Source organism: Polistes fuscatus, unplaced genomic scaffold (assembly GCF_010416935.1).
Source record: "Polistes fuscatus isolate 324 unplaced genomic scaffold, CU_Pfus_HIC Scaffold8, whole genome shotgun sequence".
Lineage (NCBI taxonomy): Eukaryota > Metazoa > Arthropoda > Insecta > Hymenoptera > Vespidae > Polistes > Polistes fuscatus.
In genome coordinates this window covers 4,044,692-4,062,188 of record NW_025113162.1, presented here as the reverse complement: position 1 = coordinate 4,062,188, position 17,497 = coordinate 4,044,692, and the positions used below count along the sequence as shown (strand labels likewise).

General features: G+C 29.6%; 4 protein-coding genes and 2 long non-coding RNA genes across 12 annotated transcripts in view; 3 read left to right on the top strand and 3 right to left on the bottom strand.

The window, feature by feature from the left end:
- Positions 1–66: 66 nt before the first annotated feature.
- LOC122524670 (protein CLEC16A homolog) lies at positions 67–5,077 on the bottom strand. Of its 3 annotated transcripts, none has more exons than XM_043647045.1 (14): positions 4,510–5,077; positions 4,323–4,451; positions 3,965–4,098; positions 3,727–3,884; positions 3,287–3,516; positions 2,991–3,180; positions 2,271–2,918; positions 2,066–2,144; positions 1,820–1,974; positions 1,591–1,752; positions 1,371–1,515; positions 908–1,211; positions 706–836; positions 67–635 (listed from the first exon to the last, which is right to left on the bottom strand). In XM_043647045.1, the coding sequence occupies exons 1-14, from the start codon at positions 4,581–4,583 to the stop codon at positions 184–186; spliced, it is 2,991 nt and encodes a 996-aa protein (XP_043502980.1). In that variant the 5' UTR covers positions 4,584–5,077; the 3' UTR covers positions 67–183. The 3 variants fall into 3 exon arrangements, with proteins under 3 accessions (XP_043502980.1, XP_043502978.1, XP_043502979.1); XM_043647043.1 differs by having other exon boundaries at positions 2,066–2,189; positions 4,510–5,076; XM_043647044.1 differs by having other exon boundaries at positions 1,377–1,515; positions 2,066–2,189; positions 4,510–5,075.
- A 326-nt stretch (positions 5,078–5,403) lies between these two features.
- LOC122524885 lies at positions 5,404–6,998 on the top strand. The gene is made up of 2 exons (XR_006305657.1): positions 5,404–5,441; positions 6,935–6,998. It is a non-coding gene; the product is annotated as an uncharacterized LOC122524885 (long non-coding RNA).
- A 777-nt stretch (positions 6,999–7,775) lies between these two features.
- Positions 7,776–9,254, top strand: LOC122524884 (tRNA (cytosine(38)-C(5))-methyltransferase). Its single transcript, XM_043647373.1, has 2 exons — positions 7,776–8,080; positions 8,199–9,254. The coding sequence occupies exons 1-2, from the start codon at positions 8,026–8,028 to the stop codon at positions 9,230–9,232; spliced, it is 1,089 nt and encodes a 362-aa protein (XP_043503308.1). The 5' UTR covers positions 7,776–8,025; the 3' UTR covers positions 9,233–9,254.
- Positions 9,255–9,454: 200 nt separating this feature from the next.
- On the bottom strand, positions 9,455–10,466 carry LOC122524881 (transcription factor MafG). 2 transcript variants are annotated; one of them, XM_043647371.1, is made up of 2 exons: positions 10,375–10,466; positions 9,455–10,048 (listed from the first exon to the last, which is right to left on the bottom strand). In XM_043647371.1, the coding sequence occupies exons 1-2, from the start codon at positions 10,405–10,407 to the stop codon at positions 9,683–9,685; spliced, it is 399 nt and encodes a 132-aa protein (XP_043503306.1). In that variant the 5' UTR covers positions 10,408–10,466; the 3' UTR covers positions 9,455–9,682. The 2 variants fall into 2 exon arrangements, with proteins under 2 accessions (XP_043503306.1, XP_043503305.1); XM_043647370.1 differs by having other exon boundaries at positions 10,354–10,445.
- Positions 10,467–10,492: 26 nt separating this feature from the next.
- Positions 10,493–10,738, bottom strand: LOC122524882. Its single transcript, XR_006305656.1, has 2 exons — positions 10,649–10,738; positions 10,493–10,561 (listed from the first exon to the last, which is right to left on the bottom strand). It is a non-coding gene; the product is annotated as an uncharacterized LOC122524882 (long non-coding RNA).
- Positions 10,739–16,191: 5,453 nt separating this feature from the next.
- Positions 16,192–17,497, top strand: part of LOC122524904 — an 88,880-nt gene continuing 87,574 nt past the window's right edge. For all 4 annotated transcript variants that reach the window (XM_043647405.1, XM_043647404.1, XM_043647402.1 and 1 more), the window contains exon 1: positions 16,192–16,630. In XM_043647405.1, coding sequence (XP_043503340.1) covers positions 16,628–16,630 — 3 coding nt within the window. In that variant the 5' untranslated portion in view covers positions 16,192–16,627. The remainder of the gene's footprint in view (positions 16,631–17,497) is intronic.

Here is a 17,497-nt window from a genome sequence, read left to right as displayed (position 1 = left end):
AACAAATACTGTGAAAAAACATAGTTTTGAAAAATTCAAACGACATATAAATAGTAACACGTTAAATTGATAGAGGACTTTGTTTCTATTTCAAAAATGTATATACATCTTTCTTCTTTCATCAACTCCCTAACAAAAATTTTCCCTTTTCTACTTTTTAAAAATAATTCTATTCTTATATAATCATACTGTCTCCACTTGACCCTTTCTACGTGGTTTGACTTCTTGAGTTTGAGGAGAAGTAAACGATGTTTCTTCAGAACGTTTTCTAGTTATAGATGTAGGTTCACTATTAGATGAACTACCAGAATTACAACTATCTTTCTTCTCTAAACATATGTGAGATGCACTCGCTCCATTAGACGTCAAAGATGTTTTACGATTACGCATATCTTCAAGAGGTATCTCTTCACTACGCGGGCGTGGCATTTTTGGAGAACTATCTCTAGATCGTAAACCATTTTCATGAATCTTCTCATTAGAGTTATTATCAACACGCTTAAAACTAGATGACGGAAGACCAAGAACAGGTTTAAAAACATGTTCTCTGCGCATTTGTGCCGCGAATCCCGGAACTTTATTTACCGTAAACATTGGTCTTGGTTGATCCTTCTGCCTTTGTCCACGTCCATATCCTAAGATTATAAATATTACAAATAAGGATATTCCAAATAATCAAATTTAATAATAACATAATATTCTTACGGTCGTGTCGCATATTACGTAAAGCAAAGTTTGGTGGAGTAGACGAATGCGGTATACTTGTTGGCATGCCCAGTAATCTAGCAATTTGATTTATCTTTTTCTGTCGTGCTTTTATTCTTCCTTTTGTTAGCCTATATCATAAAAGAATTTTATAATAGGTTTCACATGTAGACATTAAGGTGCCAAGTATTTTATACAATACCTTTGTTTTGCAGCCATACATCTAATGTGATCATCGAAGATAAATTTAGCTGATAGTAATGGAACTCTATTGCCTGTGCTATTTCTCAGAGGTTTGTATATGGTTAAATGTAAACATCTGGAGTCATCATTGTCACCCGTCACTTCAATATCCTGTAAAAAGCCTACTATTTTTGCTACACCCCACCCAAGTTTGGTAGTGTCAGGTTCAACTAGAATTAATTGTGTAACATCAATGACCAAAAACCAATGAATTTTTTGTCCATCTTTCCATACAACTGTACATGCTATTAAGTCACTGTTATCTGTAACAGTTATCAGAATTAAAACATGTTTTATAGATTACAAAAATATATTTTCATTATTTAACAATATTCATTCTATAAGAATTCTTCTTAATTATTACATACTATAATCATTTAGTTTACATTTAGATACTAATTTTTTCAAAGAAAGGAAATAACTTTTACTTAGATCGAGTACGTTGGTAAGTTGTACACAATTATCTGGATTTGTTAAGGGTAACTGTGTTTCTTCTTCCATATTAACAGTCAAAGATAATTCACGGATTAAGAAAAATACTCTAATTGCACGACGTGCTCTTTCCACCTATATATATGTAATTAGAATACAGTATGGTCATAGATATTTTTTTCTAAATTTGCAATTTAATAGAATACTTACTTCACCACATGGTAATCGTTTGCTAAATTCAATACCAGTCATTGGGGTACCCGTAGGAGGTAATAAAATATTACTGTCCATCATCAACCATTCAACATTTAAAGGTCGTTTTTGAATTTCGTTATATTCGTCTTCAAACATATCTAAGAATATCTCTTCACTCTAATAAATTTTATGAAAATATTTCAGTAATTGCATAATTGTAATATATCTATGTTTAATTACACACCTTGTAGAAGTTTCTCAAAAGTGCTGTACTTTGTTCTTTTGCTGTTTCGATTGCTGCTAAATGTGAATCTTTTAAAAGACTCTGTCCTTCTGATAAAACTAACTGTGTCAATAATTTGATAGTTAATTCCAACGTTACAAGTCTCACTTTAGCATCTAACAATAAAAATATTATTATCAATTAACGTAATCGTAAAAATATAAATATCCATTTTAAATGATAATTGTATTTGATTGTACGACTTACTTGTCTGACAACTTAAAGTGATTATATGAATTAATCTATCTATTAATATATCATTATACCAATTCTTTGTTTCTACATTCTGTGAAGGAGATAATACTAAATCCAGTGTTTCATGATTTATACCCTTATAAATAGAATTATTAAATTACTACATAAAGATTTTCACATTTGTTATGTGAAATTTTTATATTTATATATTTATTACCTGATTATTAGCTAATGCATAAAGTAAACACAATCCAAATAATGCAGCATAATCATTTTCTGTACAAAATAAGGAATTCAATATAGTTTCTAAAAACGGTTTCTTTGATAATAATTCAAGAGCATTATGTTGTATTTGACTCTGTGTTAATGGACTCTCTAATGCCAAACGTTCTTTTTCTTCATCGGTTACATTCAAATGTTTTATACCTCCTAGTTCTTCAGGAACGTTTATATCTAATTGTTTAGAGCTCTTAATATCTGTATTATCACAGGAAAATACATGAGCACGTGATGTACTAGGTTTACTTAAATCTTGTATTTTTCCACTCATAGTTTCTCTAGTCTTATTTGTAGATTCTACATTATTATCATTTTCATTAGGACTTTCTGATATGGTTGATGATTCGTTTAGATTTTCTAAGGATTTTTCTAATGTTTCTGTTGGCTGTGAAAATTCTATTGATTTATTTAATGATATTTCGCTAAATGTTTCAATTACTTTGCTTACTCCTATCTGAATCGTGCTCAAATCAGATTTGAGTATCACAGCTGCTAAAGTATATACAAGAGGTCCGTGAGAAACAATCAAAAAAACTTGGGAAAGTAAGAATAATGCCACAACTACACTGACATATTTTCGTTCATCCTAACAATTAAAAAGTTATTAATATTAAATATCTATTGATGAATGTAAAATATTGCATATTATATAGTTTACCTGATTTTGACAAAGATCTTTTCGTTTCATTAAAGAATATACATAGAGCGGAACTAGTAATTTATGCAACAGATGTTCCGAGAGTACCTTGTTAAGATCTGGTATATTTAAGCAAAGTATGTCATTTAAATAATGCAAATGATCCAAGTGTTCTGCCACCAAATCTGATAATCTATTTTGACTTTGATGACTATAACAAATAGTAAAACGTATATACTTTCTTTATTCTATTCATTCATTGCAGCATTATTACCATATATGTATATGAAAATATAAAATATTACAATAGAACTTACTCTGCATCATTTCGGACACATGTATCCAATTCTATAATATGATTACCAATAAACCATACAAGATTACTGAAATAAGGTGCTGCTGTGCGATCTCTTATAAATGCCAGCATAGATGCATCTTCCACGCGATATACATTTAAAGTCAGAGTTCTTACTGCTATACGAACCATACCCTCAGAATGATTGAAAAACTTAATAGCTTCCGTATATAGTGGAAAGTCATTGGTATGCTAATAAAAATGTTAAATTACAAAATATTCTCATATAAAAGACAGTGTTTGTATAATAAATGTCATTTAAATTGTGCAAAATAACAAAAGTAAAGTATATATTTTATATATATATATACACACACACATAAGCATTGGTTTTAAATTATATTTAAATTAATTTAATTAAATGAGAAATGAAATAAGAACATAGAGGCTTATTACGTGTACCTCGTTTACCTCATTATAGAAGAAATGGATGGTATGAGTATTTAACTTCAAGCTCAACGTTTTTAAGAAACTGATGTAATATGCCATTACCTCCTCATCGCTGAAGTCAAATTTGTGCACAATGATACTATTTACATGGTTATTACTTAACAGGTAATCTAAAAATATTATATAAACATAAGATAAATGATAAAAATCGACTAAATTATTAAAATAGTCTATATTAAAAATGACTTACACAAAGATGTTTCATTGCGTATATTTTCAAATAATATATTGAGCGTCTGAAGTAATTGAACACATACGTAGCTTCCACATTTCTGTTTCATGATACGCAAGAAAAATGAAAGCATGTTCTTCTCCAAAAAGAAGCTATATACAATATGTACAAATTAATATTCATATTTCAGTTTCATTTAATTTATAAAATTAAGCAGAATATCGGATTAACTGTTTACACTATAATGACATGTAAGACTTATGATACGCTTTATGGTCTAAACGTAAGAAGCAAGAAATATAACACTGAATATGGCATGCAACTCTGCGTGTTAAATCATAGTGCAAGGAGTTAAATAATAAGTGATATCACTTACTCAAAGACACTACTGTCATTTTGGTCACCCCATATTAAAATCTCAGCTATTGAGCGAAGAGTTTCAACTAATAAACCTCTATTATGTTCAGATACTGTTTGATTCTTTGACAGAACATTGTACAGGTACCTAAACATAAAATAATGCTTTAAATTGTAATTAAAGATTAGTGAAATGATTTACATACTTAAGATGCTCCAGAGAATGTGGATTTTTTGGCTTCCAAAGTCCCCCTCCAAACCAACTACGACTTCGAAACATTTTGAAACGTAAAATATAAGCTTAATTGGATATGTTTCACAAAGTATTCATTTTTTGACTTTCGTTAAGTTAAATATTTTTGTAATTATTACTTCATGCCATTTAGGCAATTTATGTGAGATTTAATGATTTCACAAATGCGTTAAAAACACATCTAAACACATGAATTATTGCAAAGAAATGTCATAACACATATTACACATTGGTTAAAAAGTAAAGGTTATTATCTATATGAAAGTTTTTCTTTCGCAATATATTTTGATTTAATTAATAATCTCACTTCAAATATATCGTCACATATAACCGCGTATTTTGAATCTACGCATTTTACAAATTATAACGATGTTTGATTATATACGATAAATTTTCATATCTCTACGCAATAATTCGTTAAACTACGAACTATGAACTGACATGTTCTACGTACATAGTACATCTCAAGTCAGGTTATCTCTTTAAGGCTGTCTTTAAACCTATACTTTTTACTCAAGGCATATTTAACTGCAACGATAGATGTGGATAAAATTTGAACTAGAAGTGCAACAGAGAAGTGGCATCCCCACCATTCCAATATAATATCGATGCATAAACTTACGTAAGTTACAATATTACTAAAGAATATATAAGTACACAGAAGACCACAAGACCACTTTTTGCCTAACCACATTCATTTAGGTTACTAACCTGAAAACCAGTGGGCGATAGTAGGTATTTAACGCGATGACGGTACAATACTATTAAAGAATACAATATTTTTTGACAGTATATGGTAGTGTCGGAGGTGCCCCGGGGCATGCTCTCTAGTTTAGGCTTTTGCACCCTGGTGGTATGTGAGAGAATCGTGGAGTGAGTGGGTGGGTACGTATGTGTATTTGCTCTTTTTAAATATGGGTAATTGGCAGGCAGGTAGCATACTTCTTTGAGCGAATGTGAAAACTTTAATTTTAAGTAGGTAGGATCCAGGAAAGGCACAAGGTTTGCTTCCACTCCAGAGTGGAAATTTCGCCTCCTGGTTTGTACAGAATTGTTACAAAAATTTTTTTTTTTTTTATTCATTTTTCATTCATCATATTTGTAAATTTATTTTGTAACTCTTCTGTAATATTTATTATGTATCATGAGATTCAAAGGAATTTGCAACGATTTGAAAGATTTATTTCTATTTCGATTCTATCTCGAACGAGATAGAGTCGAACAAATTCGCAAATACTTTGATGAATTTGATACTTACTTTTAAGTATTATAACTAACACTTCGCACTATCGCGATTTAGTCTTCTTCAAATATTTGATATAATTCAGTATAAAGAATAAATTGAATAAAAATATTGCAAGAAAAAAAATGCATTGCTTTTATAGTATTATTTTTATTTCAATTCGATTTTATTACTGGATAGTAAAAATGCGACGTGTTATTAGGTCATCGAGTATAATTATCTGCTTGGACATATGATTAATTGTGCTCGTGTATGTGTCAATGAACTCTAAGTTCATTCATGGTTCACGAGTTTTACTAATGAACAGTGAACGTCAATTAATTTTTTAATAATTAATGATTAAAATCATAAAAAAATATAAGATAATTTGTTTAAAGTAGTATGAAAGATTTTATCTTTCTTGTACGTAGCAAATGTCCAATGCAGTTTTCAGGGAATGAAGAAAGAAGAGGCAAAAGCCGAAGAGGCCCCCACTTAATTGTGGCTGAAGAGGGCAACTACATAGACTATTGAGTTATTTTCAAAGGTTCAACAGCAAGTTTGAACTTTTCGAGAATAGCTCTCTATAGTCATATTTTATATTTTATTATATTACATTCTTGCTCGTCATTAATTTGTAGTTGTAATTGGAGATGATGGATCATTCAATCTCCTTGGGACACCAAATTCATCAAAATATCGTCAAAAGGATGCATATGTGTTTAGTTAGAGTCAGAAATATTAAAATTTTCGAATTATATAATTTAGAAATTTAATTATCGTTAGTTAAATATTACAGTCATTTCTATTTTCTTATTTCGTCTTTACAATTGTTCACTATGATCAAATTTTATTAAATTTGCAATGGTTATTTTCTATATAATGCAGTTTAAAAGTATTTCATAATAATTATTAGATATTATTGTTTTTAGTAATTTAATATTTGTACTTTTTCTTTTTTTTTTATATATACATTTTATGTAAATGTAAAATCACGTGTTTAAATTTAATTTGATTGCAACGATAAATATGTAGAGATTTGATAAAAATAAATATAGAATTCAATTGAAAAGTGCATCTGCGAATTGGACGATTAATATATCAGGCTATTGTATCACTTGATTATATGATTAATATAGTTTTCTTCTTGTTACAGGTGATCATCGTGGGATTTAACAACAAATCCTTGAAATTTTCTCCTATTTGAACGCTTCAAATGATTAATTTTAAAAAATAAATGCATTTCTGAAGGCACACACATGTTTATACATTAAAAATTAAATATAATTATATAAAATTCTATATTATACAATATAACTATACTATATACACTATCATATACTGTCAAAAAATATTGTATTCTTTAATAGTATTGTACCGTCATCGCGTTAAATACCTACTATCGCCCACTGGTTTTCAGGTTAGTAACCTAAATGAATGTGGTTAGGCAAAAAGTGGTCTTGTGGTCTTCTGTGTACTTCTGTATTCTGGTTTAGTGTAAGTTCTTACAACTCATAGTTTTAAATCTCTCATTTATGCATTAAATAGGATGCATGACCGATACAATTTTGATTAACCATAAATCTATTTAAAAATTTTAAATCTTTTCTATGAAACGGTAGTTTTTGATTTTTTTTATAGAAAGCAAATCTTTTTTGGTAATTTTAATTGGCCGTATAAACTTTTGAATTCTTGTCTTTTCAAAAATACCTTGCTTATCAAAATCGATTATGAATTGTGCCTAATACATTCAACAGTAGTAATATTTTTTTCGACAGTTTTATTTTGAGCTGATATACATTTTTAAACATCCAATCAAATTTTACAATAAAAATTTTAATGTTTTTTTTGCCAGCTTTTCCGATATTTTTGTTGGTAGTATTCTTTTATAATTACAATTCTTCTTTTTATTTATTATTATAATCTTATTGTTTATTATGAAATTGATAATGTATTCTTATTATTTATATTAACATCTATAAATAACATATTTTCTAATTTGCATATAATCACAATATCCTTTTTATTAATAATGTAAATATAAACTTATGTTTGAAAATGTATAATCAGGGCGGGTAAATAGACAACCAATCAAATCATAGCTACCTTATTGCACTTTTCAATATGGGGTTATGTACATTTAAATCATTCGTGTATTATTTATACTATATCCAATGTGTATAATTTTTTTAAGTGTATGTAATGTTTCTTTTTTTTTAAAGAAAATATTTTTTTGAATCATTTATAATGCGAATATTGGAATTATACAGCGGTATTGGCGGAATGCATTATGCCTTTCGAGGTACATTTAATTTAAGCTTTATATGTATTAAATGCATGCATTAACCTAAAAGATATATTACAACATTTGAGTAGATTTAATATTTGTTAAAAGTTTTAATTATCATGTTATTTTTTAGAAAGTGGAGTGGCTGGAAATGTTATTGGTGCAGTGGATATAAATCCTGTTGCCAATAATGTATATAAACATAATTTTCCAGAAGTGTTACTTATGAACCGCAACATTGAATCTATAAGCGAAGAGGAAATTATAAATTTGAATATAGATATGATACTTATGAGTCCTCCTTGTCAACCTTTTACTAGAGTAGGATTACAAAAAGACAAATTAGATAAGAGATCGTGTTCATTGTTTCATCTTTTACAAATTATACCACGGATTTCATCTTTGAAATATATATTATTGGAAAATGTAAAGGGATTTGAAAACTCTGAGACAAGAATAGAGTTACTGAAGTGCCTTAAAAATTGCTACTTTAATTATAAAGAATTAATTTTAAGTCCGACACAATTTGGTATTCCAAATACCAGGCATAGATATTACTTGCTTGCGAAGAAAAAAGGTTTAAAATTTTGCTTTGATGACTCTGTATTAGATTATAGTCTATCTCAAAGATTAATGACGCTTCTTCCACGAAGTAAACATCAGTTATTCATGGAGAAAGAACATGTCGATAATATAGAATTTGGTATTGTTTGTTATGAATTGAAACATATTTTAGAAAATTGTGAAGAAGAATTATACTTGATTCCTAAAAATGTTTTACAAAAACGAGCTACACTCTTAGATATAAGAACGGCGGAAAATTGTGGCTCTTGTTGTTTTACAAAGGCTTATGGACATTACGTTGAAGGTACGGGTTCTGTGTATTGCCCATTTTCTGAAGAAACAGTACAAAAAAGCCTTACCGAGTCTACCAAATATGAAAAATATTCAGAAGATCAATTAAAACTTTTTTTATCTTTAAAATTAAGATATTTCACACCAAAAGAAGTATCTAGATTAATGTGTTTTCCAGAAGATTTTACATTTCCAAATAGTACAACAATTAAACAAAAATATAGATTATTAGGTAATTCAATTAATGTTGATGTAGTTAGCAAATTAATATTTTTATTATGTATTACAGAGAAAGAGAATATATATATATGAAATATTTATTTAAATAAATATATTTGTGCGTTAAGAATTATAATAATTTTTTAACTTTTACTCTAACAATTTTATATTCAAAGTTAATAAAAGTGATATAGAATTGTTAATATACATAATGTACTAAAGAAAGTACATACATCAGAGATATAGATAATGTAACATATAAATAATATAAATATTAATAATTATTTGTAATACTTGAAAAAATTGGATAAAAAATTAATTTGATAAATAATTGTCTTTATTATGATACCTACATAAATACTTCAAAATGCATGCTAAACTAAAATTGTCCAAAAAATAAAGCTTTATATTATTTATTGGCCGTCATTATGATGAATATATAATTTTATATTAATTGTTCATTTTTATATTACTAAAAAGATAATGTATATTTACAAGGCTAGTTATATATACTTATGTATATTGCTTATTATCGTTTAAGATTTATATCATTTCTAATTCAGATGGAATAGGGATTTTCTTTTCCGCAGCAAACTTTTTAAGTGCCTGATATTTGGAATGCCAAGATTCTATTTCCTCTCTCATGCGATTATTGTCCTCTTGCATTGCTTCCATGTCACGATACTCCTGAGTTTTTTCTGATTCTAGCTCATCCTTTTGCTCTATGCGTTTAATACGGCAACTGGCTGCGTAACCTCTGTTTTTCAAAGTTCTTCTCCTCTGCTTCATTCGTACTATCTCTTCTCTAGACAATCCACGCAGTTTCAACTGTCTGTTCAAATCTCTGACTGATATCGTAACAAGTTCATCGTCACTAATGTCCAAACATGGACCTGGTGAAAGGGGATCCTATATATATATATATAAAAGAACAATTACAATATAAACAAGATAAATAAAAAAATTAAATAATAAAGATTACGTTAATACAATACTAATATAAAAATTACATTCAATAAATAGTAATCTAACAAAGTTTACATGTATATTTCATCTACTTTAGAAACAATAATATTTGTTAATTTTTTATTGTAATTTGAAAATAAAATTTCTACAAACTATTATTGCAAACGTATTCTTTGTACTATTGAATCAGGATGTGTCAAATTATCAAAATATACACGATCGGTAATAATGATAGAGATTTTGCTCACGTGTGATAGTTGCCGACGTACCATCTTAATAGATCGTTTTCCATCCATAGCCATTTAAAACGTTCAGATTTTCACGTTCCAACGTGAATAATAAAAGAAATAATACGTTTCTCCCAACCTTCTGTGGTTTCTCGATCAATTTGCTTAGTCATTGTAGAACGTGAAATGACGACGAATACTGCCACGATCGACATTATCATATGGTATTCTGAAAATATTGAATTTTCTTGTATAATATAATTTATTACATCATTTTATTTCAATACATGTTTAAAAAATGTGCGTCATTTTATACCAAGATTTCATTAAACACGGTGAAAATACATTTATAAAGGTTCTTTTTTTATGTATTTATGTTCGTAAAATAATTTCGTTCACATTCTGCACTGCAATGCCATCTATGTAGTGAGAAGGACATTAGTAAATTCAAAATTTCCGTCAGTATTTACCACGCATTCCACATTAATGGTCGTTGTTTTAATAAAGTAATAGTTATAAATAATTTATACTTTCTTACACAGCCAATTCAAGATTGATATTGGTATTAATAAAAATAACTAATAAAACTTGTTACTTAGATCGTTTTTAGGATTAACAAATTATTTAAATAAATGGACGGTTAAATAGAATATTAGGTATTAAAAAAGTAAAAAAAAATGTACAAATAGTCTTTGTTTTTTAAACATGTAAATATAAATATACATACATTTAAAAATTAATGAATAATAAAATCGGACAAGAAAAATAAAAAGAGAACTTAGGATAAAAGTACATTATAACGAATAAGAGCGTAGAAAATACTTTTTGCATTAATAAAAATGTCTATGGTTGTTATTCCCTTTTTTCTGCTATTTACTATGTTACTATTATAATTGTATTCACTATTATATTCACTATCATCTTACTCGACTACAATATAATTCTATTAATGAACGATTTTTTGGACATTCAAGCTAGGTGACTTTTAAACTAGATTTGCTTATCTCATTTGGTAATAAAAAATTAAAAGTATCAGGGACACACAATAATATTGACTAACTTTTCTCTCTTTTTAACATCCCCGATAGTAATCATTATTTTTTTCTAATAACTCAATGGTCGAGAAAATGGCAAGAAGAAAAGAAAGACGTACAAAGAAAAGAAAAGAAGCGGAAAAGAAAGAGAAGAAGACGACGCTTGAAAAAAGACGAAGGTAAATAAGTAAGTAATATAATCATACTTGTTCTTATATTAGTAGAGAGAAATTAACAATTAACAAATTGTTATATGCGTCTAATTATTGGATGGAATAATTTTAAAACAAGTTCGAAAAGAATAGTAGGCACGTGGACAATTTAAACGGATTGAATACTTTGAATTTGATTTCTTATTCTTTCATTTTATTCCTTTATCGTTAACGAATTTCCGTATAAAAATTTTTTTTCTTTTCTTCTATATATGAATTTGTAAATTAATTTATTCGTTTTACTTTTTTTGTCATGAATATCATCCGATAATCGTTCAGAATACGAAAAGAGTGATTAAGGGTGAAAATATTTTTTTATCATTCTTTGAAGGAATTATCGTTGTAATCGGTGATAACTATGATATTTAGCGAGAAAAAGTATTTTTACTCGGGAACCTAAGAAACGAAGACAAAGATGATGACGACGATGACGACAATGACGACAAAGTTCTTAAAACGAGTTATCTATTCATCCAAGTTGGTTATTCAATGCGATTAGCCGACAATGATGTTTTTCTTGGAAAGAAATGATCGATAAAGATAGAAAGATAAAGAAAAGAAAAAAAGACAGTAATAAAGAATCAAGAATATTAGTTTTGTTTTTCATAGTCGGTTAATTTCATTACTACCAAATTAGCATATTAATTTATTCTTAAATTAGTGTCAATTTACGATAAAACACGTTTCACTAAGCTAAGGTAAACAATATCTGACGTATGATATACGCATAGTACTTACATGTATCATTGGAATACTAGTAGTTATCGTTAGAAGTATATGAAGCATGTAGCTAACGTATCCATAATACGTTATATTATATCGATAAGTGTCTTCAAGTGACTCGACATAACACGCGCATGTCTCGTTAACAAATGGATATGTCTATGTAATACATACTCTACCAGCCACAAGTTTGGAATTACTATGTAAATTCAGAGGAACAGGATATTTATAAGAAAAACATGAACGTCTTTAAGGTAACCGAGGTAGATTTATTTCTCCAAATAATTCATCAGTAATATCGTTTATATGTACTTGCATTATTTTTTTATCAAGAAATTACTATTTTTCTTCAAATTGCCCTTTCATCGAAAAATTGTTTTTATTGTTAAGTCTGACATATTTTGGATTCTAGAAATTAGTTTTTCAAGTATTTTTAATTAAATGTCTTTCCATGCTTCTTGTAGAAGTTGGTAAAGATGTTTCAATAGGAAAGTTCATTTTGAAGATTGTCTTAAACTGGGTGTAGAAATTATATAAGAGTATTATGGACATAAGAAAATACTAAAATCTCTTAAAACGTAATTCAACAAAATTAAAGACATTTTATATAATGATGATAAATTATTTTAAAATTGATCTGCATATTCGATTTTTACGGAAATTAGCAAATGATTTCAAACTTTTTGCTAGTAGTACATATGCAAAATCTAATCGTTGGTTTTTAATATTTAAATCGTAAGTATTTTAACGAGTATATCCGTACGGTAATTCATTTTTCGAAAATTTTATTATACAAAACGAAATTTCATTACACAAGCGCGTTCGCGTTAACCATTTGGAAATATCAAAGAGGTGTCTGGCTTGACACACAACTAGCTCGCTCATTATTCGTTCGGAGACATTTCTCATGCATCAGCTATAATTAAACGAAGACTCGTAGGATATACAAGATGAATGCCAAAGGTACGAAGCATAGAGTTGACTCATTTGCAGTAAAGTAATATATAAACTCGTGGTACGTTTTGATTACTTCGTTGCATCAACGTGCATTATACCATTTGTTGAAAGAAAGAGAAAAGAGATAGTAGGATATACGAACTTAGAATGAATTGTTCAGGAAGTTTGTACCTATTTCATGCAATTTATTTATCTTTTAGTTCCTTATTTTCCATCTTCTACATTTTTATCAATTTTTATCTTCGAATAAAAATTATCATATTTTCATTTTATTCTTTATAATATTCAAATATTAGATCCTATAAATAACTTAACGTGCAAAATACAATGTATCGTTTTACAAAAGTGTTTATCCTTGACTGTTTTTCCAACGTACATATTTACTATTATACAAAGTATATAGTAAGTACACATAAAATGTTAGCTTCTAACGCTTACAGTCGGCTACTACGTCTGATCTCTTCTTTTCACTTGTTTTCCTTAATGCAACGCTTGCTGCGTTATAAGCATTCCATTCACTCGCACTCATGTATATTAATGCATTTCTGCTCGTTCGTTTGAGAGACTATGTTGTAAAGTCGAGGCGTTAGTAATAGACATATCTTTTTGCTCTCCTACTTTTCTAGTTTGTCTTTCATCTTTCTATTTATGCTTTATCTTTTATTTTGTATTTTTCCCCCTTCTTTCATTTCTCTTCTTTCCTCTTTTGCAGAAAAGTCATATTTTATGCTACTTTACTCTACTCTCAGCAAAACAATTTAGTTTCTCTAAAGTATATTTATATATATATATATTGTATGTATGTATACAACATTAGGTATATATTTACCGAATCGAATATATGTATATAGTATTAGGCATTATAGTTACCTATCGAATTAGGGGTCGATGGCATCGTTCAACGACCAGTCGATTTTCGTCGCATTGCGGAGAATCGAGTACCCAGGTATTTCCACTGCTACAAAATATCATCGTTCTTCGATTTCGTTTAATAGTTTAACGAATGCTATCTTTCATTTAATGCATATTTTTCTGTTTTGAAATGTTTCATAATTAGATTTCATTAGCATATACAAATGTTACAATTAACAAGATTTTACGAAACATGAGTTTTCTCGTTTTTTATTTTCGTTCTAAGAAAAGTCAGCTAGTTTTTTTTTTCTTCTTTTTTTTTCTTTTTAATTATTTTTTTATTTATTTCGCCATAATTTTCTCTTCTTTTTTTATTTCCTTATTCGCAAAGATTCGATAGTAATATTATCTTTTTATTATCAAGGATTTTCTAGACTTTTTAACGTTGGTAAGTTTTATTATCTCGTTTATGTAGTACGACGAATATAAATCCGTTTCACTTGACGGTCGCACTATCGGTGTGTCTTTACTACTTCTACCAACTTGAGTTCTCTCTCAAGCGTGCTAACGGTCTTTATTAATTTCACTTTGCTAACGGATAGAGTCGGTTATAGAGGATAGTTACTGTATTTATCACGACATTTGACGTCCATTGTAACGGCCTTGAAGTTTTACATCAAAGACAACGTGATTGAGTCTCACGACTAAACGTTTACCGAGCTTCCGAAACGAGAAACCGAACGAACTTGAACTTTCGAGAGAATTGCCTGCAGAATCTTCCAGTATTGTTTATCTGTAATTTTCAAACACAAATTATAGGTTCAAGCAAAATAGGTCGCGATAATGCGACCGATCGAATAAAACATTTCAATTGGTTGGTCAGTTGCGAGAATGGCTTTATACTTAGATAAATAAATTTGACGGTAATCGAAAAGTTTTACTTATGGTTATCTCCAATATTACGGCCAACGTATTCGTATTTTACTTTGAAGTTTTATCTCGTAAAACATACTGTATTCATAAATTTTTGTAGTTATAGAGAAATATGAAAGGATGAAATGAACGATCGATCGGAAGAGGATCGGACAGCCGTAAGATGGGTGTGGTAAAGGAGGCCGATTGAACCGGCTTATTTCCTGCTGGCTTCTTTCCTAAGCGATCGAACGCGAGTATTATCGCGTTGCAAAAGCCACGCCCTACCATCCATCGAGACTGTTCGGTCGTTTTTTCAAGGATTCTTTATTTAAACGAGTTAATTGTCACTAACGTGTTGTGTTGCATTTCATTGCTCGATGTGTTTGTATATTCCACGAATCAAATGTATCCCAACATCTTTTCAAATTCATTACTACCATTTTAAGAGATGTGACAATTACTAACGATGACGTAAAGTTTATCAAGAAAATCATTTTTAAGGGAACCAGGTCAAGACGTAGAAAAATTAATAATAACAACTTATCTAACATCAATTTATTTATAGAGAAATTATACAATAGAGAGCGTAATAATCTAATAATCCATTACTTTTTTTCTTTTCTTTTTTGGAATAATAACTTCCTTTTTCTTTCATTTTCGCAAGATTACTATCCCCCGAAATTTATCATAATCAAAGTACAATCGCAAGATTAAGATTCGCGGAAAGGAAATTACATTATTTCTAAGATATATCTATGCATAGATACCTAGATATATTATTTCCGACTGTAATAGCATAACAGTCTGTCCTTGAAAGTTCGGCTTTGTCTTTGAAAAGAAGAAATCTATTTCCGGTCCAAAGCTGACTTGGATGAATCAGTCAGGCTGTAAAGGAGTATAGATAAGTATATATAGCTTCATAGCCTAAGGGTTAAAGAGCGATACCGCGAGTAGAAATAGAAAAAAGAAAAAAAAAAGAAAAAGAAAAAGAAGAAGAACAGAAGAAGAAGAAGAAGAAGAAGGAAAAGAGGAGGAGAAACGAAGAGCGGTCATCTCTGAGCGATACAACGAAGGGTTGGTTGCTTTCGCTTTGAGGGTTGTTTGCGCGGGGTGCGGCGCATTGCCGCCGTCGGTCGTCCTCGGACGTCTTCGGGCGTCGCTCCGACATTACGACGCGTTGCAGCGAACAGTCGGTGGCCAGACGTCGCGACGTGCGATTCACACGCGAACAACTATAACAAGGACAACGATAAACGAACAGAAGGACGACGATAAGGGACGTTCTTTATTTTTCTCTCTTTCTCTCTCTCTCTCTCTTTGTGTTTCTCTCTCTTTTTCTTTCTATTAATTCACCCAAGAGAATTCGTCTTATTTTTTATTTAATTTTTTTTTTTGGGGGAAAAATTCAAAATATCATCTTGCTTTAGTTTTTTTCGTGCGAATGTTTCTATTTGTCGGAAATAAAGAAAAGGAAACAAGAATAGACATAGTGACAGAAAAAAGAAAACAAAACATCGAAGTGGCCGACGATGATCGTATTTCTTTGAAGTTCCATTGAAAGATGCAAGACGACCACCCTAGTCGCTCATTTGGACGATACTGATGGTCTGTATTTTATGCGTTTCTTCATTTTCTTTTTTTCTTTTTTTTTTCTTTTTTTTCTTTTCTTTAAAATTCTTGTTTTTTTTTATATATTTTGCTGTGGAAAGTGATGAGAAAAAAAGAAAGGATTCGAGAGTGGATGGAAAAAGAGCTCGACGCTAGGCAAGCGAGGATATGTTTCCAAACAGTCTTTAACAGAGGATCATCGATTGGAGTTTGTATGAATCGATACTTGTCTCGCAAATAAACGCGAGACAATACTCCTTTAAGAATTTTGTGAATATTGGTCGTGATTATCGGTTTTTGTCGTTGAGTCGGTAGGTGGAGTCGCTTGAATTTTGCCTCTTAAGATATTTCTACAAGGTTGACGCCTGATCTGGGAAATCTCATGGTTCGTTCGTTAAAATTCTCTTGAATGCAAAATGACTGCCATTGTAGAATATTTTTATTTCTCATATTTTTACATTGATGCTTAAGTTGAACTTATCCTTTCCTTCGAGTATGCTTCGCGAGCAAGCTGTTATATGCCTTGTAATTCTAAATTTATTGAATTTGAAGAACAAAGATATAGAAATGTGTAATTGGACGATTGTGTCGCGCGCTTTAGGGATCCTCACTAATTACTGCAGTACTACTACGACCAATAACGAAAGGATTCATTTGCTCTTCCCCTCTTTCTCTTTTTCTCTCAGAGAGAGATCTTACCGTTTCTCCTTAAGGATTAGCAATAAGGATGAAATTTCTCATCTTACATTAGTAGGTATCTTGTAATTAATTTCAAAAGTCCAAAGACTGAGAGTACAGAAGCTGTACATATAATAATATTCTAGGAAAGTTGACTTTGAAACGAATATCTTGTTCGTAGGACTG